The sequence below is a fragment of the Malassezia vespertilionis genome, chromosome 6, assembly GCF_029542925.1.
Source record: "Malassezia vespertilionis chromosome 6, complete sequence".
Taxonomy (NCBI): domain Eukaryota; kingdom Fungi; phylum Basidiomycota; class Malasseziomycetes; order Malasseziales; family Malasseziaceae; genus Malassezia; species Malassezia vespertilionis.
This window is the reverse complement of record NC_079252.1, coordinates 600,531-620,533: the sequence shown is the minus strand read 5'-3', so window position 1 is coordinate 620,533 and position 20,003 is coordinate 600,531. Positions and strand designations below refer to the sequence as shown.

Genomic DNA, 20,003 nt, shown 5'->3' with positions numbered 1-20,003 from the left:
GTCGCATATGTACAGCACTAGTCGAACTCTTCCTCTGTCGATCGGCGCACGAGGCGCCGCACCTGTTTACGATACGCGGCGAGGTCCGCTGCTGGTTAGCTGGGCGTGGGCTACGTACTGCGCACTTGCTTCGCAGCGTCAATGTTGGCCGGCGAGTCCGTGTTGGGCGTATCGGAGCTGAGTAGGGAGATGACCGAGATGAGCTGTGGTGAGCACTGCATGGATACGTACGATTGACTCGACCGAATGTACAGGTAGCCACCGCTCGTTGGCATCCTCGTACCCGAACTCGTCCTTGCCAGGCGCGTGCTATGGTTAGGCAGAGATATACGCACAAGAATGGATATGCAAAGGGTACCGTCGGGGTACACTGAAGTCAGCGATGCGCATCGACGTACCATTTGGGTGCCACATGGGCGTTTTGAACTTGAGTATTGGAGGAAGTAATGGGTACTCCTGCACGTTAATGGCGATGTGCACGTACCGGAGGAAATGTGAGCTCGGCGCGCAAGAATCCGCCTTCATACAAGGTATCTGGAGCATTAGCAAGAAGAAGGAAACGCACCCATAGGCCCAATAATCATAATCTCCCATTCAAACACATTCTCGTCGTTCTTAAGACCCGCACTAAATCCATCGACAGGGTCGGCTGTCAGCAAACGGGCATCACATACTCTTCTTCAGTTCCATCAGCTGCCGCTTCAACAGCAGAGCATTGCCACTCGTTGCGGCCATGGGGAACTATGACGCGACACAAAACTGGGACGGTGGGCGTTAGGTGCACTTCACGTGATTACTGGTCTGTGCTCACACTCCACGTGCGAGCGTCCTTGTGGCGACCATGGCAGGACGCAACATGTTTGTACGCCGGCCATGGCTCGGGCGGATCTCCTCGCTAATTTTTCCTGTGCTACTTGCATGGATCGTTATTTTGGTCTTAGTTACCAAGTTTACTGCGCGGCCGCAAGTTGCTTTGCACGTTAGCTCCGCATGGCACCGCCCCGTCATTGGCCCCTATACTTCGACAGCGCCTGCCGAGGACAGCGCGGAAAGCATTGCAGAAGTGGATGTGTCAAGCAACCCTATGGCGCTTGTGGAGAGCATGGCCGGCGTCCATGCGTACGCGCCGCTCCAGCCAAACATTCTCCCACTGTACAACATCACCATCGGCACATGTATTCCGCTTGTGGGGTGCATTGTGGATAAAATAGACGACCATGGCCTTGCGAGTGGGTGGATCCGTGTAGATAAGCCGCTGCGCTCGTCGTCGGCCAAGAAGCTCGGGAAACTTGCTCGGGTCGGCGCGAATCCGAGTTACTGGCCGCAAGTGACGCGCGCCTTGTTTTATCGTCGCGCGTACGGCCTCGATGGCACGCGCATTGTCGATATCAGGTCAGTGAGCGATGTGGAAGCGAAGCCCGAAGGACCCGGATGGCACAAGGTGCACGTCCCCATGCGAATCAAAATGGCATGGAACAAGGCCCCCCAAACCTATTTGTACTTCCGCACGGCAACGCCCGAGGAGCACGACAAGCCCATTACAGAGCTTGCCATCACGTATGGCGACAACCCCTCCCTGCCTCAATTTTCCCTTGCAGCGACGCTCTCTGCGGAGCAGCCTGCAAGCCATCTGTACGCACGACGCACCGTGCATGTCCACCCCAAGACTCCCCAGCCCAAATTCCACGCGAATGGCACGTTTACCATTCTGCAATTCGCGGACCTGCACTTTAGTGTAGAGCAGCAAGCATGCCGGGATGTAGCAGATGTGGGAGCATGCCGCTCTCATAACGATACGCTTGCACTTCTCGAGCAGTGGCTCGATGAGGAACATCCCGATCTGGTCGTCTTCACCGGCGATCAGCTGAACGGCCAAGGCACGAGCTGGGACGAGCAGAGCGTGATTTCTTTGTGGCTTGCTCCGATCATACGGCGCAAGATCCCGTGGATGGCACTCCTCGGCAACCACGACGCCGAGTCTGGCTTCCTTACACGCCATGCCCACATCGAGTTCCTCGCGCAACTTCCCTACTCCCTCACACGCGCCGGGCCCAGAGAAATGCACGGCGCGGGCAATTATGACGTCGCTGTCCGCTCGCCCAACGCCGACCAACAAGAGCTGCTGACGCTCTGGGGCCTCGATTCCGGCGCGAATGCAAAACCGACCCTGACGCACCCTTGGAAAGGCCTGCGCTACGACTATATTCACCAAGACCAGGTCGAATGGGTACTCGATACCATGCTGCGCCGCGCTCCTGCGCCATGGCCATATACGCCGCCCGCGCAATTGTTTGCTTACCCGCCCGGCACGAATAAGTCGCAGCTTGGCCCCCGGCGTCTTGCACAGGACGCGCTGCGCAATGCTCGTCCTCCCGGCATAATGTTTGTCCATATTCCAATCCCCGAGGCATTTGACGCCGTGGACCACGACGCAAGCGGCCGTGCACTGATTTCGGGTGTGCGCGAAGAGAAGCACCAGCGACTTGGCGGCCAGGCAGAGCGCGGCATTTTTGCCGCGCTTGCGAGCGTACGCAGCAACGAGACGCTCGGTGTGCAACTGTTTGTGCACGGGCACATGCACAATAATGACGACTGCCGCAGGATAAAAGGGACGTGGATTTGTTTTGGCGGTGGTGCAAGCTATGCAGCGTACGGCAAAGTCGGCTTTCCCCGCCGTGCGCGCGTTTACGAGGTTGGATCGTACGGGCAGACAATCAAGACGTGGCACCGCATGGACAATACAACAGACCGCATGCAAGAGACCGAGCTTGAGACGTGATATAGTACATAACTAGAATACATTTACAGTGTCTGTGGCACGTCCACCGTCGTGAAACACTGCACGACATCATCCACGCACACCTCGTCGAACCCATCGAACGACATACCGCACTCGGTGCCTTTGCGCATTTCCGAGACGTCCTTCTTCACCTGGCGCAGCGCGTCCAATTTGCCGCGGAACACTTCCTCGCGCTGCGCGCCGCGCAAGATTCGGACTTGGTTCGCGCGGGAAATCAAGCCGTTCGTAACGCGGCACCCGGCAATGCTCTTTGCCGCGCGCCCGCTGCCCTTGATCTGGAAAATCTGCGAGACGTGCGCCTCGCCGTGGACACGCAGCTCCTGCACGGGCGGCAGCAGTGCCGCAACTTGGCTGGTGACGTGCTCCATAAGCCTGTAAATCACATCGTCGCAGTGTACGGCCACGCGCGGCTGCAGTCGTGCGGCAAGAGACTGCACACCCTTGGGCGCTTTGACGTTGAAGCCAAGTACTTGCCCACCGATGGCATGCGCGGTGTGGACGTCGCCTTCGGTGGGGTCGCCGACGCTCTGGGACACGATGCGTACGACTGCCTCGGTGTTTCCAATTCCGCTGACTGCGCCGGAGAGCGCCTCAACGGTGCCGGAAAAGTCGCCCTTGAGGATCAAGAGTAGCTCTTTGCGCGCTTTTTCGACATGTGTTTCGTTCAGAGCGCGCGCCGCGCGCTGTGCCTGCGTGACGGCCTCGAGTGCATCCGCATCGAAGCTGCCTTCGGACTCTTTGCGGCGCAGCTCGCGCAGCTGCTGGCGCTCTTCATACGCCAGGCGCTCGCGCTGCAGCTCGGCCTCGGCCACACGCCGCCTGGTTTCGTCGATTTTTTCTGCGTCCTCGAGCAGGGAAGCCTGCTCCAAGCGGCGCTTGCGGCTCTCGACTGCGCGTTTGCACGCGGCTTCGTCTGCGCCGAGGAATGCATCGCCCGCCGCGGGCAGCTCGCGCCATCCGGCGACTTGGGCAGGGTAGCCTGGGTAGACTGCCTTGGTAGGCTTGCCGTCGGGCTGGGTCAGCTGCCGTACTTTGGCCCATGCCGTGCCGGCAAGCACTGTATCGCTGGGGCGCAGCACACCCCGCTGTACCAGCACCGTAGCCACATTTCCACGCCCTTTTTCTACGCGGCTTTCCAGCACGCGCCCTTCGGCCGCGCCCTCTTTTTCCGCACGCAGTTCGGCCAGCTCGGCGAGGAGCGCAAGCGTTTCCTCGAGCGTATCAATCCCGATATGTTTCCGCGCACTGATCTCGACACATGGGATTTCGCCGCCAAGTTCTTCTACGGCGATCCCAGCGCCCATCAACGCGTACTTGACCTTCTCCACGTCCGCGTTAGGCGCATCGATCTTGGAAATGACCACGACGAGGGGAACACGCGTGCCTTGGTCGCCATGCACCAGCTGGATCACTTCTTTTGTCTGCGGCATCACGCCGTCGTCTGCTGCGACGACCAGCACGACAATGTCTGTGACGGAAGCGCCTCGGCTGCGCATCATGGAAAACGCTGCATGGCCAGGCGTGTCGAGGAAAGTGACTGTATCAATGCCGCCTTGGCCCTTGCGCTGGACAGGCACGGAGAATGCACCAATGTGCTGCGTGATGCCGCCGGCCTCGCCCTGCGCTACCGAGGAAGAACGTAAGGTATCCAGGAGCGTAGTCTTTCCGTGGTCGACGTGGCCCATGATCGTCACGACTGGTGGACGCAATGGCAGGCTGGCTTGCTCCGACGCAGGCACAAAAGGCCGTGCGTGAATATCGAACGCACGCTCCTCGTCGACACTTGTTACGGCGTTGTATTCTGCCGCAAGCAACTCTGCGTCCTCAAACTTGAGTAGGTGGTCTGCGCGTGTATCGGTCAATCCAATCTTTTCCATCCGGAACTGCAGCATGCGCATATTCACGCCGAGGATGCGGGCAAGGTGCTCGACGGAAATAACACGCGGCAGACTGATTTGCTTGGTATGTGCAGCTTCTTGTTTCAGCGGCGCTTTCGGTGGGGGCGAAAAAGTGTTCTTGTGCTGCGGTGCATATTTCCGTGCGCCAGACTGCGCCCAATTCTTTGCGCTCGGCACTTGGCTCTTGCGCTGCGCAGGCATCGTTTTGCCAGGCGCGTTGGGTGTTGGCTGTGGGGGACGCGACACATCGCCCGATGTCCGGTGCTTGGCCAGAGCTACACGCGTATGTAGATAGGTGTGCTGCGCTTTGGGGACCTGCACCCTGGCGCACTGCATCGTGCGCTGAGCGCACTGCACACCCACAGGAAGCATGCCGTGGACAAGAAGAAAAAGTGCCACGCGCTGGAGGTGCCTCCACATGTACAGAAACCAATCGTGCTACGCTGCATTGCTAATCTACAAGGACTCGTCGTTCCGCGCAAAGGGGGGAGCTCACGGTCTACGCGCTGAGCTTTCTATCGTCAGCCATGCACCCAGTACGTACCGCTCGCGACGGCGTTTTACGTCCCAATTGTGAACACGTGCGGTGTTCACTTCCATGGTGGTGATCTGATCGCGCAAAAATCCAAGATCCTCGCTCGTCATCTGCAAATTCTTACGTGCCACTTGCAGCTTCTCGGTGAGTAGGTCAATCGCTTCATCGAGGGTGTACGAAAGCATGACGTTCGCCTGTGGTCAGTGAGTTTTTGTACGTACACCAAGCCAAAGGTGCACGCGCGAGACGGGCTCGATCGATGCACGCGCATACAGCGTATCGTTTAGCTCAAACATGGTATCAATCGCCTCCGAGTCGTCCTGTGGTCAGCATGCACAGCGCACGTACCTTGCGCTTCTTGAGGTACTGCACCATCTCGAGCGTCTTGCTGATATCGGGAATTTTTTGCAAAAGGCCTTTTCTGCGCTGTGTTATGTTCATCTCCATAGCCTTGTACTTGCTGTGTGTTAGCGGTCGCGCACACGCACGAAATTGCGTCCTGGAAACCATGCAGCGTGGGCATCACGTCTTTGTCTGGACTCCCGAGCACTGCCACCACATCGTCCTGTAATTAGATCGCATCCTGGTACATACCACAAATGTCGCACACGGAATCCCGCGTGGATTCGTTTTCGTGTTCGCCGAGTTCGGCTCCCCACACGTCGCCATGGTCGACGGTGGCTTGGGCCATGGCTACGTAATCAGCTGTACATCACGTGATTTATGTAGTTCTGGAAAACCAGCCGCATTGCAGGCCTCGTACTTTCCACCGACATGTCGACGCAGGATCTTCAGTGGCTTCTTATCCGCAAGACAAACAGCAACATTGTCAAGCAAAAGGGCCTCGGCCGCGTGTTCACGCGCGAGACCGGTAACGTGTCTGCGCTCCACAACTACAAGGTACGCGACGCAAAGTGCGCATGACTAACGCTAGTGCTCGAGCCTGGTCAACGACAAGTCGGTCAGCATCGTGCCCGCCAAGGACGGCAAGGGCGTCCTTGTGGCCACCCACAAGTCCAAGGCTAACCCCCGCGCGATTAAGAACACGTACAACGTGCACCATGTCCAGGGTGGTGCTCGTCGCGTCGCTGGCGCTGTTGCGAACATTGTTGCCAAGAGCGGCTACCGCCCCGATCTCCGCAAAGGTACGTACTTTGCAAGGCCATGCAGCGCGCGCGTGCGCGCATCACGCTAGAACCCCCCTGATGCATATGCGATGACGGGACGGGCGTATTTGTGATGCAATAGCATGTCAGAGAAGCGCCCATTGTGGGCACGCAGCGTGTCGTGCTGCATGCCTTGGCCTGGCGAACTCCCACATGACAGTATACTGACACAAATAGCCTCTGTTGCTCGCGCGACCGCCATTGTCAACGCGCAGCGCTGTGCTGTGCGTGAGCCCCGCCAGCGCGCTCCCCGGGGCGCTGCTGCGCGCAAGGCCGCTGCTGCCGCTGAGCAGTAAATAGGCCTAGTCATGTAGGCCCAAAAAACCGTTTGTGTAATGCATAGAATTCCGCGTTGCAGTGCAGTGTGGAGGCTGCCTCGCTCCATGCCGACGTCGCCCCCAGCGACGCCGTCGGGGATTGTGCGCGAAGGGAAAGCACAGGTCGTGCCGCAGAGTGTGCGCGCGGATGGATCGTAGGTGGATGGTGGTTTCTGACTGTAGTGTAAGAAAGGAGCGGCGCGTAAGGCCCGGGTTCACGCCTGCAGAGGATATCGCACGGTTTAGGCCTTCGCGACGTGCGCCGCGCGAGGGATCGGCGCGAGGAGGACGCGCTCTTGCGGATATTGTACGTGCAAATGAAGAGAGCGATGCAGCACCTGCCAAAGCTCTCTTGCCCGACTCCGCGGTCCACAAAGAGCGCGGCCCTACAAAGAGTGCAGCTGCGCAAGCGACCCCACGCAAGGCACGTTGCGACGCAGCGCCGCGAGCGCACGAAAGTGCCACGTCCCCACCTGATGTGGCAGCACTCGAGGCAGCGCTGGGCGACATGTCTGTAACTGCAAAAGATGGAAAATGAGATAGTGCTATGGGTATCTGCACAGTCAGTATGTGCCACGCATAAAAGAGGGTCAGTTGGTGATGCATGTTTGTAGCAAGGCACATTGCCAATCGGCTCGCCATGCTAGTGTCTATGGTAGGCAATCATCATCCCGTGGGATTGGGAAAACACTCACAAGGGTATACTGTATGGTCAGCATTCGCTCGGCGGTGGAGCCCATGTGGATCATAGAGAAGATTAGTGAATCGTCGAAGAGATACAGGATCCACAGCGTGCTGTAAGCTACACGCGCAAAGCGCAGCAGAGCCGTTACCTCGCCACGGGCCCTTGCGCTGTGCAGCACACACTGCTTCCACTGCACCCTCCTCAAAGAATGGATGTACTCAAGTTTAATCCCGGACACATGGGCTGTTAAATACATACTCGTGGCAAATACGCGTCAGCTCAACAGTCTGTACGTCAGCACAGTCCCACACAAAAGAAAAGCGGGGTGCGTCATACAATGGTAAGCTTGGTATACATTGTCCACAAAGGAAAACCTTTTCGGAAGCAGAACTGTAGTAGAAATGCTAATCATATAGCACCCCGCTCCCTACCATACATACACTCATGGTGCTGGAAATGCATCGTCCTCGTACTCTTTCGAAAGCAGTGGATCGCGGCGCATTTCCCACACATTCTCGCTCGAATGCACGCTCTGGCGTTGGTGCGCCTTTTCCTCCGCACGTCGATTAAGCCATGCTGCACGGCGCATCTCTGGATCCAGCTCCCGCATTGTCAAGCAAAATTTGAAATCTTCGCGCCGCGGCGCACAGTCCGCAATGGTCCCGTACCGGTACACATTGCGGAACTGGACACCCAACGCGTAGCACGAAAGCCAACGGTCAAATAATGTGAGACACGACGGGACTTCTTTTTGCGATGTTGCAGCTGCATCAAGCGCAAGCTCTTCCTTGTGCAGCTGCTCAAACCCTTGCGTGGCAGCCGCACCCCCTGGCTTGGAAGCGGCGGCGCCCATGCAAGAGAGAAGAAAAAACGACGCAGGGCGGGCTTATGTAGCACGTGACATTGCTACGGGGTATCGAAGCTACACTGCATTTTCGAGCACGAGGCGAGGCACGACTTGCATTGCCATGAGTTCCTGGAAGAGGAGCTTGGTCGCGTACGGGACGGTAAGCTTGACGACATGCTTGGGACTCTTGCAGTAGCTGCAGTAGCCATTGTACCCAAGCAAGCCGCAGTCCTCACACACATCCACAACAAACGCGTCGGAGCTGACCATAAGCCGCTCGAGGAGCAGTTGCGTCGCGCCGTACCCAATCAGGCAGTCGCGTTCCATCTCGCCAAGGCGCAGGCCGCCATCGCGCGAGCGCCCCTCTGTCGGCTGCCGCGTCAGCACAGCACGGGGCCCCCGCGCACGCGCGTGCATCTTATCCATCACCATGTGTTTCAGTTTCTGGTAGTAGATCGGCCCAAAGAACACATACGCCTCCATCGGCTCGCCAGTGGTGCCGCTCGTGAGAAATTCTTTGCCACTATAGCTGTAGCCGCTCTGTACGAGGATGCGTGACATGTCCTCGACGCTTGAGCCGCCAAACGCCGTGCCGTACTGCAATGCGCCGTCAATCACGCCGGCTTTGCCCGCAAGCAGCTCGATCATCTTGCCGACAGTCATGCGCGAAGGGAAGCCGTGCGGGTTCATGATAATGTCCGGACAGATTCCCTGGTCGGTGAATGGCATGTCTTCTTGCTGCACAATCAGACCACACACGCCCTTTTGTCCGTGGCGCGAAGAAAACTTGTCGCCAAGCTCGGGACGCCGCGTCTGGCGGATGAGTGCTTTTACAAGCGTCTGGTCCGAGTCCGTGTCGCTGACAAGCACCTGGTCGACGTAGCCCTCTACAGGCGCCTTGTAAGACAATGGCGCGGCTTTGTACGACATATCGGTATGTACAGTGCCTGCACTGTTGTCGTTTGCATTTGCCGGTACCTGCTTGTTCACAAACACGTCGCCAGGCTCGAGTCGCTCACCGGCGCCGGCAATTCCATCCATTTCGAGCGTGTCGAAGCGGCGCAGCCGTTCTCCGCTCTCGCTCACGGGCGCGTCGGCGAGCCGGTCAAAGGTGCCGTTCGCATATTTACGGAGCACAGTCGACTGCTTGCGCATCACCTGGCACCGCCCAAAGCCACGGTCAAGCGAGGCCTTGTTGAGCACCAACGCATCTTCGATGTCGTAGCCAGAGTAGCTCATCACAGCCACCATGGCATTCTGGCCGGCGGGCAATTTATCGTAGCCAATCAACTCGATCGTCTTGGTCTTGACCATGGGTTGCTGTGGGTATACCATCAAGTAAAGGAGCGTGTCGATGCGGTTCAGCTGATTGTACGCAATCGCGCCAATCGCCTGCTTACCCATCGCACACTGATACGTATTGCGGGGAGATTGGTTGTGGTGCGGGTACGGAATCAGTCCCGCAACGGCGCCAAGGATCGTGAAACACTCAATCTCGAGATGTGTGGTGTTACTGTTGATGTTGCGCTCAAACAATGCAATGTTCGAGTCGTTCTCCTCATTCACGTCGAGATACTCGACCAGCCCTTGCGTCAAGAAGTTATCAAACAACATCCTTCTCTCGCGCAGCAAAAGCATGTGCTCGTTCGTCACGCGCGGTTTGCCGCACTCGACAATAATGAGCGGTCTGCATATGCGCCCACCGTCCGAGGCAATGTGGACTGTGTGGTGGTGCGAATTGATGTAAATGCTCACAAACGCATTCATGTGTCCAGCGCGCCGGAGGCAGCGGAACTGGGCGACAAAGCGCTGGGGAGAACGCGTGACGCCGATAACGTTGCCGTTCACGTACACGACATACATGTTCGGCTCGTACAGCTCCGCGCCGGTGAGCAGGTTGACGTCTTCGAGGCCGAGCGTGTAGCAGATCTTCACAATGGGCTTCTCGTCGACGTCAGTGGTAATGTGCGTCATAAGCGCCAAGTTCTTCACCAAACCACACGCCTCCCCTTCGGGCGTATCCGAAGGGCAAAGCACGCCCCACTGACTCGACTGGAGCGCGCGCGGGCCCGACACTTTGCGTGTCTTTTCAAACTGACTGCTGATCCGCGTCATCATCCCGAGCGCGCTAATGTAGCTGAGCCGGCTCAGGACATGCGTGACGCCGGCGCGCTCCATCTTGAAGCGCTTCAAACTCCAGTTTCCTGTAGAGATCGCGCGGACGAACCCTGCAGTGATGTAGTCCCCGTGGTAGAAAAACTGGTTGTACGCATCAAACTCAGCAGTGCGGTTTGGTTTCTTGAGCACCTTGTCAATGTTGGTCTTCAGGTCGTGGTTAAATTTTTTAAAGAGGTCCTCAAACAAAAGGGACAAAAGCTGGCCCGCGAGTTCCAACCGCTTGTTTCCGACATAATCGCGGTCGTCGACCATGCTCCCGTCGACCATACACACAAGCACGCGGCGGACCATGGCGGCCAGGTAGATGGCCTTGTTCCGAAAATCGAAATTGTCCACCGGGACGTGCGCCATAATCACAGTGGCCAGCACTTCAAGTGCCTCGTCGCTCGGCGCGCGCCGCAGCCCAACACCGCGGCGCATGATCTTCACGCGCGCGCCCATGTATTCCAGTGCTTGTTTCCGCGTGAAAATGTCCAGCTTGGCGGCCTTTTCCAAGTTCACGGCAAAGAGCTCAGCGTAGATCTCGTCGTGGCCTGCACAAAGCTGGAGAATTTCCTTGTCGGACAGGATCCCAAGTGCACGAAAAACAATCACAATCGGAATGTCTTCGTGGAGCGAGTTGTGCTTTACGTACAAGAGGCCGTGTTTTGTGAGCACGTACGATTTCGATTTGCGCTCGTGCGTGGAACTGGTGACAGACGCCTGCACGAGCCCTTTACGCGGATCAGCTTCGACAATAATGCGGTTTTTGGAGAGTTGTTCCTGCACAAGGATCACCTTCTCTGTGCCTTTCACAATAAAGTAGCCGCCAGGATCCAAAGGACACTCGTTCATACGCGCCAGCATCTTTTCGTCCTGGCCCGCGAGCCAGCATTTGTTGCTGCGCAGCATGATGGGTAGGCGCCCAATCGGCACATTCTTCCGGCGCACAATCTTGCCGCCGCGCGTGTACTCAATATCCACATAGATAAACGCACTGTAGGTAATATCGCGCAAACGGCATTCGTGTGGCGTGATGCTGCGGTCTATTGCGTCAGGATCCGCACGCTCTGGGCGGCCCACAAAGATATTAGTGTATTTTAAGTAGAATTTTGGGTCAATATCCGACGTCACACGTTCGTTTGCCTTCAAGATGTTTTTGAGGCCGACGTCGACAAAGTAGTTGAACGAATCGATATGCTGCTTCACCAGGCCTTTTACCTGGAGGAACGCCGGCAAAAGCATCCATTTGTCCTCGATCGCTTTTACCGGGTCGGCCAGGCCTTTCCCAGCGTGCTCTGCCGCCGCAATCACTTCGTCGAGGCCATCGGCACGCCACGCCTCCATCCTCATGGCACCAAGCAAACGTGCAGCAAAAAAATGACCACGTGATAGATGGCGCACGGCACTCGGCACACGACGACAATGGCGCGCCTTGTGAAGAATACGACGCTCGAGAATGTCGCGCAGTTTTTGGAGATGATCGCGCCAAAATCGCTGGCAGGGTCGTGGGATAATGTCGGGCTGCTGGCCCAGGCGCCCACGCCGTGCGAAGGCAACGGCGTTTTTCTCGCAGTGGACCTTACGACCGAGGTGGCCGACGAGCTGCTCTCGCTGCGGAGCATGAATACGGCCATCATTTACCACCCGGTCATCTTTAGTCCAGTACGCTCACTGAAACTGGCTGTGCCGCTGCAGCAGTCCGTGCTGCGATGCATTGCCGCCGGCGTGAGCATTTACTGCCCACATACCTGCCTCGACGCCATGGACGGTGGGATTAATGACTGGCTTGTCGTGGGGCTCGCATATCCCTGGGAGGACGGCGCACCGCAAGAAGGTGAGATTGTCGCCCTGCTCAAAGGTGGATCAAACAGCAAGCCCGTGGAGCCATGCAGCGCGCCGCGCACGCCGACAGAAGGACTTGGCCGCGTCAAACAGCTTGCGCGCACTTGCACACTGGCAGATATGGTCTCACGCACAAAACAGTTTCTCGGCTTGCAACATGTACAGATTGCGCTTGCTGACGGGAAGAACATGTCGAGCACTTTGGGTAGTTTTGCGACGTGTGCGGGATCGGGTGCCTCGGTGTTGCGCGCGTGCACAGACGTGGATGTATGGATTACAGGCGAGGCATCGCACCACGAGATCCTCGCGGCGAATGCACAGGGTGTGTCGCTGATCATAACGAATCATACTAACACCGAACGGCGCTTTTTCCGTGACGTGTTTGCACCGCTGCTGCGCGACCAACTGCCAGCACTGCAAGTGCACGTCTCGGACAAAGATCGCGACCCATTGATGACGGTGTGAATATATAGCATGGACAGCATAAGAGAGACCAATTATACGTGCTTTTCTAGCAAACATGCTACGGGTACCCTGGGCTATAGCTGCTAGAAATCCTGCGCCTCGCCGGTCTCGGCGTTGCGCAGGTGTTCCTCCTGTTTCATAGGATCGCTGAGCAGTACAACCGCGTACTTCCCCGAAATACGCCATCCTGGCTCCTCCTCGTCAAGCCTTGCCGTGACATCTAGCGGGATGTCAACGACAACGTCCGACTTGATGGTGCGCAATGACAGCACAGGAGGCGCACCGGGCTCGCTCGCAAGCGGCCCAATGGCGATGTCAAACGGCGTTCCTGTCGGTGCTTGGCAATCGTAGGTGAGCTTGCGATGGTTCAAGTCGCCTTTGAAAATCACCAGGTTGCTCTCGCACAGGTATTGGAATAAGTCCGGCGCCTCGGTGGAGATCGACCAGAACGTGTAGCCCGAGCACCAGAAGGGATGCTGCTCGTAGATCCACTTGCCTTCCGTCTCGTACTGCCTCCAGCGCTTGCCGAGCTCGCGCAAAGACTGCATCTCGGCGTCGCTCGCATCATGGAATAGGAACGTGTAGTTCATCGCATTCAGCAGCCAATGCCAGTCCTTGCGCGTGACATCGGACACGAACCAAGGGATGCGCTTGCCGTGGAAGTGCACTTCGCGCGCAATTCCCGACTGGACAAGCCAGTCAGCAAAGACGCAGTCGCAGTACAGCTCAAATCCGGCATTGTCGAGCACGATATCGATGCGGCCGTTTTTGATACCTTTTACCAGATTCCACAATTGACTCAAGTGGTTCCCAAGAATGTTTTGCTCAGTCGCGGCAAGGTGCTCGCCGCCGGTCGACTGGATCTTTTTAATATCCTCTTCCGTCATGTTGATCAGCAAAGACAAATCCGTGGCATTTCCCCACAGCGCAATCTGGGTCAGCTCCAGGAAAAGCAGCTTGCGCAGCTTTTCCTGCTCCACGGCAGTTAGTGACGTGTCCTCCTTGTAGGGGGTTGCAAAGCGTGTGGATAGCTCAAACACTGCAGTGTTGGAGCGCGCAAATGTATCGCACTTTTGACGGAAGAACACGTCGTAGTTCTTCCAGTAGCGCGAGAGAGAGAAGCACTCATGGAGACGACGGTACTTGTACGCCTCGGCAAACAGCCACGGTGCATTCATAAAGTCCTTACCGCGAAAGTATTTTGCGATAGCCTTGTTCCACAGCGGTATATCTCCTTCGCCATCGTCGATGATGGGGCGCAGCACCTCGTTGTTCATCAGCTCGTTCATCAGTTTGTGCATGCGATCGATGCAGCGAAGCAAGTCGAGAATCAGGTCCTCATCGTGCTGCTCATTCAGCGTTTTAATCACATCATCCACAGCCTTGCCCAGAATCGTGGGCAGTCGCTTGCCCATCGTCTCGTGGGCAAAGGAGTACTCGTGGTAGCCACGGTACGCTGGCCATGGAGGATTGTTCGGATCGACACGCGACGCACGACGGGGAAAGCTGCTGCCCGTAGTTTCAAAGTTCATCTGCTTTGGCGGCAAATTGCCGAGATTCAGCAAAGTCTTGCTGGCGGGGCGCGCCGTTTCGTGGCTCCTGTCACCCATCGTATATGCTGCGAGCAAAGCGTCCCGCGGTGAATGTAGGCCACGGTTGTGCGTACGATTATGTAATCTTACCGGGTTCCCGCGCCGCGCCGTGCAGTGCTGATCATTCAGCTGACACCATGACGTTGTATTATTCGATTGTATTTGCGCTGCTGCTCTTCCAGATGGCCATGTTTTTGATTCTTATTGTATGTGGCTTTTTGGTTTGTGTTTGCTGACACCAGGTGCCGCTTCCGTTTTCGGCGCGCCGCAAGCTCTTTCGCTTCTTGGCAACGAGTGAAATTGTGGCAAAGATTAACTACGGCGTGCGCATCACGTTCATCTTTGTCGCTGTCTTGTTTGTCGACGCATTCCAGCGTATGGTGAAGATCACGTCCGATTCAAGCGCGCAGCAGGAACACCCGGGTCTTTCTGATTTCCGCAACGAGCAAAACTATCTCGCGCGCAAGTTCTACGCTCAGCGCAACGTTTACCTCACTGGGTTTACGCTATTCCTTAGCCTGTATGTACTGCTGTGTGCTGACATTAGTATCCTCGCGAGGACGCATTCGCTTATCCTGGACTTGATCAATGCACAGGAAGAACTTGCTGCCACGGTACGTCTTTTTTCTTTTTTTTTTGTTGCTAACTGCAGGGATCGCCCGACGCTACGCACTCGAGCGCTGACTACGGTACGTGCTGCATGTCTACTGACCTTAGCTACAATGAAGAAGCAGATGCAGCAGCAGCAAACCGAGTACAACCGGCTCACCGACGAGCTCGCACAGGCTAAAGCACAAGTGTCCGACAAGAAGGCCGACTAGATGCTTATAGTAGGCTAGTTTATGTGAAATAATTTCCTGTGCTGCCACACTGCGTACACAGTGCCCCGCACATGCGGAGGCGGTGCAAGCGTCCCCGCGACGCAAAAGGGGAACCGTGACAGGCGCCTTCCAACCTCCACATCACACCCCCGGACGTGCCCATGCCTTTGGGATATGCCACGCTCGAGACGCATCGCTCGCTGAAAGCGCGTATCCGGCAGCGGTATGGAGACCAGCTGCATGTCGACACCGTTGCACCTTTGTGCGGAGCCGCCCAGCACCCACGCTGGGCACAATTGGGTCTTGCGTCGACGTCAGCGACGACGCTGGCCGACGCTGTGGACCAATGGCACATTGCCGAGCCTGCGAAGCGGGCCAAGATGAATGCGCTGGGTCCAAATTATGTACGCTGTCGCTATGCTAACTGTAGTCGCCCGAGGAAGAAGTGATTCGCAACGACTATAACCAGTATTTTATCGACTCGGGTCTCGTAACGCTGCCCGCGAGCTGGATCATGAATACGTCGTACGAGAAGCGGTTCTATGAGTACGTTGAATATGCTGCTTACCCAGGCACCCACGTCTCCAGCGGCTTCTTGCAGCGAAGCGCGAGTTAGTCGAAACCCATTCGATTCCTGCGACGTACTGCAAAACGGATTTGCGTACGTGGATGCCTACTGTCGACCGGCCGCATGCGCTCCCCCCCGAACTGCGCCGAATGCAATACGACGTAATTTTGCTCGATCCACCTCTAGCATCCTACGCGTGGGACGAGCCTGGGCACGTTAGAGAGAGCTCATGGACATGGGACGAAATAGAGGCGCTTCCTATTCCACAGCTCGCGTCCCACGATAGTTTTATCTTTTTGTGGGTCGGCAGCGGGACTAGCGATGGGTTGGAGCGTGGACGTGAAGTGCTTGCGCGGTGGGGCTACCGTCGGTGCGAAGATATCGTATGGGTGCGCACCCGCGACGCGTCCAACGCATCGCTGCTCAACAATACTGTCCAGCACTGCTTGATGGGGATCCAAGGCACTGTCGTACGGAGCACGGATTCCTTCTTTGTGCATTGCAATGTCGACACGGACGTGATTGTGTGGGAGGGCGAGCCAGACGTTCCTGGCGGCCGCATCTCGCTGCGCAGCAAGCCACACGAGCTGTACCATACCATTGAAAACTTTTGTCTCGGCACGCGCCGACTCGAGCTGTTTGGAAGGAATCGAAACCTGCGGCGCGGCTGGCTCACTGTGGGACAGGACTTGGGCCCCGATGCAAAAGGATGGAAGGAGCAAGCGGTGCCGCTCAGCGCAACGTATCTGTACCAATTCGGCGAGGACATACAAGGATGTCCATTGTCTATGCGCTCCAATAAACTACCTTTTTCGGAGGAGTGCGAGCTGCTGCGGCCAAAAACGCCGCCACGCTTACAGCGCGGCAGACAAGCACAGGCGCTGGTGGCGTATGCGCCCCAGCAAGCGCCAATTGCCATGTACAGCCCACAGTACCCGGCTTATGCGCCGATGCCCACCTACCTCTATCCCCATACCTATCCCTACCCGGGTATGATTCCACCTCCGTACCCGTACCCCATGTATCATGCGCCGCATGCGCCAGTGCCATTTTCGCCAAGCGTCCCCTCGCACGTATACCGGCCCCAGCCGCAGCGCAGTGCATTGCTGTGCCAAGGAGCAGGACGTCGCGAGCGAGTGAGTGTCCCTAGCGGCAGCGAACGGTTCAGCGGCGCGCAGATGCAGGTGCTCGACTAGCCATCACGAAAAAGGACAGTAGGGTATATATAGTATCTACGGAGTACGCGACACCATCTGTGCAGCATCCAATGGGTGAGTGTTGCCTAGGAAAAGGTGCAGTCCCGGGCTGAGGCCGAGCATGGTATGCTGTTGGCGCAATCCGTGCGCGTCTTCGCGCAAATCAGTGAGCGAAGTAGAGCGATGCAATCCACGCTGGTTAGGATGGATAAGATGCGGCACAGAGGGGCCGTGCAGATACTGCTGCGAGTGCTCGACAAGTGCTGCAGCAATATTCGCGAGGCTGCTCTGGCGTAGAGGACGCATGGCGTTGGGCAAAGATGCTGCGGTTTGCAGCGGCGCATGGCCAGTCGCGTGTGGCTCGTGCGGCGCTTCCACGTCGTCGTCGTCCAAGGCATGCTCTGAAGTAAGCACAAATACACCCAGGAATGTGAGTGCACAGCCTGTAGCAAACAGCACAACGTGTCCCCACGACATGCGCTCAAAGTCGCGGTACAGTACCGCCGAGCCGACGATCGTCGAGATGGTGAACAGGACAAACATGGTCGGGATCACTTGCTGTGAGCCAAATCGCTGCAACGCCTTGTTCAAAAATAGGAGCTGTGCTACGGCGCTCACAAGCATCACCGCGACCAACATATAGAAAAGTGGCTCGTAGAGCACCCATGCCCTGTGCCCCGCACGGGCACCCAGCACAAGAAAAGAAGAGACACCTTTCGTCGCAAGCACGGTAAATCCGCCGAACAGTGCACACACGCCGACGTGTGCAATCACAGACGGTTTACCGGACTCGGTGCGGCTGAACCATATAAGCGCCAATGCGCCGCATATTGCGAGCACGGCGTATGCAACAAAGACTGGGCGCGCCATTGCAACCCACAATGATGAGGGACGCAAAGGGACACTTGTCTGCGGTGCGGCACTGCTCACTACGGTTACCGCGCCGAGTGTCGCAAAGCATATCCCCACAATGTCTTTGCAAAGCGTCTTTTCGTGCAGCAATGCCGGCGCAATAAGCACGTTCGCCAGTAGTGCTACCGCACCAAGCGGTGCAATCAATGATGCAGGCGCAAAGCCATACGAGAAAAAGTTGCCCGTCTCGCCGACGCACATCAGGGCAAGCCCAAGCCACCAAAGCTTGCTTTGCAGATAGCTCACTCTGGTAGTCCGCGCGCGAAGCAGCGCTGTATGCTCCGAATCAGGGCCTACAGCCTCGGCATCAAGGCGCATATGCGCCAGTTTCTGGCAGTTTAGCGCTAGCGAGATGACCACATTGCTAGCGACCGTCACGCCAATGCCAATCCACCATTGTGACATGCCCATCGAAGGTAAGTGCTGTGGTCTGATCGGGCCAAGTCCGCGGAGACGATCGGGTCGAGTCAGGTAGAGCAGCCCGGCAGAAAAAGGCTATATGGACTATCAAAAGTTGAGCGGTTTGTCGTAGCTCGCCAAGGCGGCTTCCTTGAACGCCTCAGAAAGAGTCGGGTGAGCATGGCAGGTGCGAGCAATATCCTCGGCACTAGCGCCGTATTCCAACGCAAGCGTCGCCTCGGCAATCATCTCGCCAGCATTTGGCCCGATAATCTGAACACCGAGCACCTTGTCCGTCTCCTTCTCGACAATGAACTTGACGAGCCCCTCTGTCTCCTCGTTCGTCTTTGCACGCGAGTTGGCCATGAAAGGGAAGGTGCCAGTCTTGTACTGCACGCCTTCGTCCTTCAGCGCGGTCTCGGACTTGCCGACCCAGGCGACTTCAGGATAGGTGTAGATAACCGCGGGAATTGCGTCGTAGTTGACATGGCCATGACCAGTCTTGATAAACTCGGCAATAGCAACGCCCTCCTCCTCGGCCTTGTGTGCAAGCATGGGGCCAAATGTGACGTCGCCAATCGCACGCACGCCTTTGCACGACGTGTTGTACTCATCGTCGACAACCACACGTCCGCGCTTATCCATCTCAATGCCGACAGCCTCAAGATTGAGACCGGAAGTATTGGGGCGGCGGCCGATCGACATGAGCACGACGTTGGCATCGATGTCCACCTCTTTGCCGCTCTTCACGTCTTCGGCCTTGATCTTGACTTGGTCCGCGCTCTTTTCTACGGATGCAACCTTGGTGCCAAGCATGAACTTGATCCCGAGCTTTTCCATGGTACGCTTCATGAGCTTGGCGATATCGGCGTCGACGCCGGGTCCGCCAATCGCGTCGTTAAATTCGACAACGGTGACTTCGGCACCCAGACGACGCCAGACACTGCCGAGCTCAAGACCAATCACACCGCCGCCAATAACAACAAATTTCTTGGGCACCTCGGGTAGGCTCAGTGCGCCCGTCGAGCTCACAATTTGCTTCTCGTCGATCTCGATTCCCGGGAAAGGCGACACCTCGCTGCCGGTGGCAATCACAATGTTCTTGCCCTCTACTTGCGTTTCGCCGCCATCGAGAAGCTGCACATCCAGCTTGTTCGGACCGGCAAAGCTCGCCATTCCTTTGATATAATCAACCTTGTTCTTTTTCAGCAGCATCTCCACGCCCTTTGTCAGGCCCGTGACGGCCTTGTCCTTTGCTTTCAGCATGACATCAAGGTTCAGCTTAACGCCTTCCACGTCAATACCGCGCTTCTTCAGGTCGTGCTGGACATCGTGGTACTTGTGCGAGTTGTTCAACAGCGACTTGGACGGAATGCAGCCAACGTTCAAGCACGTACCGCCAAGCGCGCCGCGCTTCTCAATGCACACTGTCTTCAGGCCAAGCTGACCGGCCTTAATGGCAGCAATGTAGCCGCCAGGACCGCCACCAATCACCACAACATCATACGGCGCAGCATCGGAGGCGTACGTACGGGCCATGGCCGCACAGCGCACAGGCGGTGCAAGGCGCAGCAACGTCAGGGGCTGCCTAGCAGCCTGTTTGTCAGTCTTGTAACTTCTGCACACATACACGCATGGAAACGGTCTGGGGGCACGACAACAGAGAACCCAGCATCGCGAGAAATCGTCGTCGATTGTGGAGCGGAGCTATGGAAACACGCGGCGGGCCGGAAAGTTGCATAAATCCCATCATGTACCCTATTCCGCATGCTACTTGTGATCGACGACACTAATGGAAAA

At 57.0% G+C, this 20,003-nt stretch overlaps 13 protein-coding genes across 13 annotated transcripts; 5 read left to right on the top strand and 8 right to left on the bottom strand.

Moving 5' to 3' along the window:
- Positions 1-17: 17 nt before the first annotated feature.
- ubc15 (E2 ubiquitin-conjugating enzyme) lies at positions 18-735 on the bottom strand (the record flags this gene model as incomplete). Its single annotated transcript, XM_056208018.1, has 8 exons — positions 18-88; positions 119-203; positions 253-309; positions 336-370; positions 399-456; positions 485-519; positions 566-649; positions 723-735. The coding sequence occupies 8 exons, from the start codon at positions 733-735 to the stop codon at positions 18-20; spliced, it is 438 nt and encodes a 145-aa protein (XP_056063993.1).
- Positions 736-841: 106 nt separating this feature from the next.
- DCR2 (Phosphatase dcr2) lies at positions 842-2,779 on the top strand (the record flags this gene model as incomplete). The annotated part of the gene is made up of 1 exon (XM_056208017.1): positions 842-2,779. The coding sequence occupies one exon, from the start codon at positions 842-844 to the stop codon at positions 2,777-2,779; it is 1,938 nt and encodes a 645-aa protein (XP_056063992.1).
- A 23-nt stretch (positions 2,780-2,802) lies between these two features.
- On the bottom strand, positions 2,803-5,034 carry IFM1 (translation initiation factor IF-2; the record flags this gene model as incomplete). The annotated part of the gene is made up of 1 exon (XM_056208016.1): positions 2,803-5,034. One exon carries the CDS (start codon positions 5,032-5,034, stop codon positions 2,803-2,805), a length of 2,232 nt encoding a protein of 743 aa, XP_056063991.1.
- A 163-nt stretch (positions 5,035-5,197) lies between these two features.
- Positions 5,198-5,902, bottom strand: MVES1_003200 (uncharacterized protein; the record flags this gene model as incomplete). The annotated part of the gene is made up of 6 exons (XM_056208015.1): positions 5,198-5,213; positions 5,243-5,427; positions 5,455-5,553; positions 5,582-5,693; positions 5,722-5,798; positions 5,828-5,902. 6 exons carry the CDS (start codon positions 5,900-5,902, stop codon positions 5,198-5,200), a joined length of 564 nt encoding a protein of 187 aa, XP_056063990.1.
- A 20-nt stretch (positions 5,903-5,922) lies between these two features.
- MVES1_003199 (uncharacterized protein) lies at positions 5,923-6,157 on the top strand (the record flags this gene model as incomplete). The annotated part of the gene is made up of 2 exons (XM_056208014.1): positions 5,923-5,930; positions 5,977-6,157. 2 exons carry the CDS (start codon positions 5,923-5,925, stop codon positions 6,155-6,157), a joined length of 189 nt encoding a protein of 62 aa, XP_056063989.1.
- A 1,686-nt stretch (positions 6,158-7,843) lies between these two features.
- On the bottom strand, positions 7,844-8,254 carry MVES1_003198 (uncharacterized protein; the record flags this gene model as incomplete). Its single annotated transcript, XM_056208013.1, has 1 exon — positions 7,844-8,254. The coding sequence occupies one exon, from the start codon at positions 8,252-8,254 to the stop codon at positions 7,844-7,846; it is 411 nt and encodes a 136-aa protein (XP_056063988.1).
- Positions 8,255-8,323: 69 nt separating this feature from the next.
- rpc2 (DNA-directed RNA polymerase) lies at positions 8,324-11,758 on the bottom strand (the record flags this gene model as incomplete). Its single annotated transcript, XM_056208012.1, has 1 exon — positions 8,324-11,758. One exon carries the CDS (start codon positions 11,756-11,758, stop codon positions 8,324-8,326), a length of 3,435 nt encoding a protein of 1,144 aa, XP_056063987.1.
- Positions 11,759-11,830: 72 nt separating this feature from the next.
- On the top strand, positions 11,831-12,715 carry MVES1_003196 (uncharacterized protein; the record flags this gene model as incomplete). The annotated part of the gene is made up of 1 exon (XM_056208011.1): positions 11,831-12,715. One exon carries the CDS (start codon positions 11,831-11,833, stop codon positions 12,713-12,715), a length of 885 nt encoding a protein of 294 aa, XP_056063986.1.
- Positions 12,716-12,798: 83 nt separating this feature from the next.
- MVES1_003195 (uncharacterized protein) lies at positions 12,799-14,325 on the bottom strand (the record flags this gene model as incomplete). Its single annotated transcript, XM_056208010.1, has 1 exon — positions 12,799-14,325. One exon carries the CDS (start codon positions 14,323-14,325, stop codon positions 12,799-12,801), a length of 1,527 nt encoding a protein of 508 aa, XP_056063985.1.
- A 119-nt stretch (positions 14,326-14,444) lies between these two features.
- On the top strand, positions 14,445-15,128 carry YET3 (Endoplasmic reticulum transmembrane protein 3; the record flags this gene model as incomplete). Its single annotated transcript, XM_056208009.1, has 5 exons — positions 14,445-14,513; positions 14,550-14,827; positions 14,855-14,921; positions 14,960-14,996; positions 15,025-15,128. The coding sequence occupies 5 exons, from the start codon at positions 14,445-14,447 to the stop codon at positions 15,126-15,128; spliced, it is 555 nt and encodes a 184-aa protein (XP_056063984.1).
- Positions 15,129-15,289: 161 nt separating this feature from the next.
- KAR4 (mRNA (2'-O-methyladenosine-N(6)-)-methyltransferase) lies at positions 15,290-16,892 on the top strand (the record flags this gene model as incomplete). The annotated part of the gene is made up of 3 exons (XM_056208008.1): positions 15,290-15,532; positions 15,559-15,674; positions 15,701-16,892. 3 exons carry the CDS (start codon positions 15,290-15,292, stop codon positions 16,890-16,892), a joined length of 1,551 nt encoding a protein of 516 aa, XP_056063983.1.
- A 36-nt stretch (positions 16,893-16,928) lies between these two features.
- Positions 16,929-18,215, bottom strand: MVES1_003192 (uncharacterized protein; the record flags this gene model as incomplete). The annotated part of the gene is made up of 1 exon (XM_056208007.1): positions 16,929-18,215. One exon carries the CDS (start codon positions 18,213-18,215, stop codon positions 16,929-16,931), a length of 1,287 nt encoding a protein of 428 aa, XP_056063982.1.
- Positions 18,216-18,311: 96 nt separating this feature from the next.
- Positions 18,312-19,742, bottom strand: LPD1 (dihydrolipoyl dehydrogenase; the record flags this gene model as incomplete). The annotated part of the gene is made up of 1 exon (XM_056208006.1): positions 18,312-19,742. The coding sequence occupies one exon, from the start codon at positions 19,740-19,742 to the stop codon at positions 18,312-18,314; it is 1,431 nt and encodes a 476-aa protein (XP_056063981.1).
- Between the last annotated feature and the right edge of the window lie 261 nt (positions 19,743-20,003).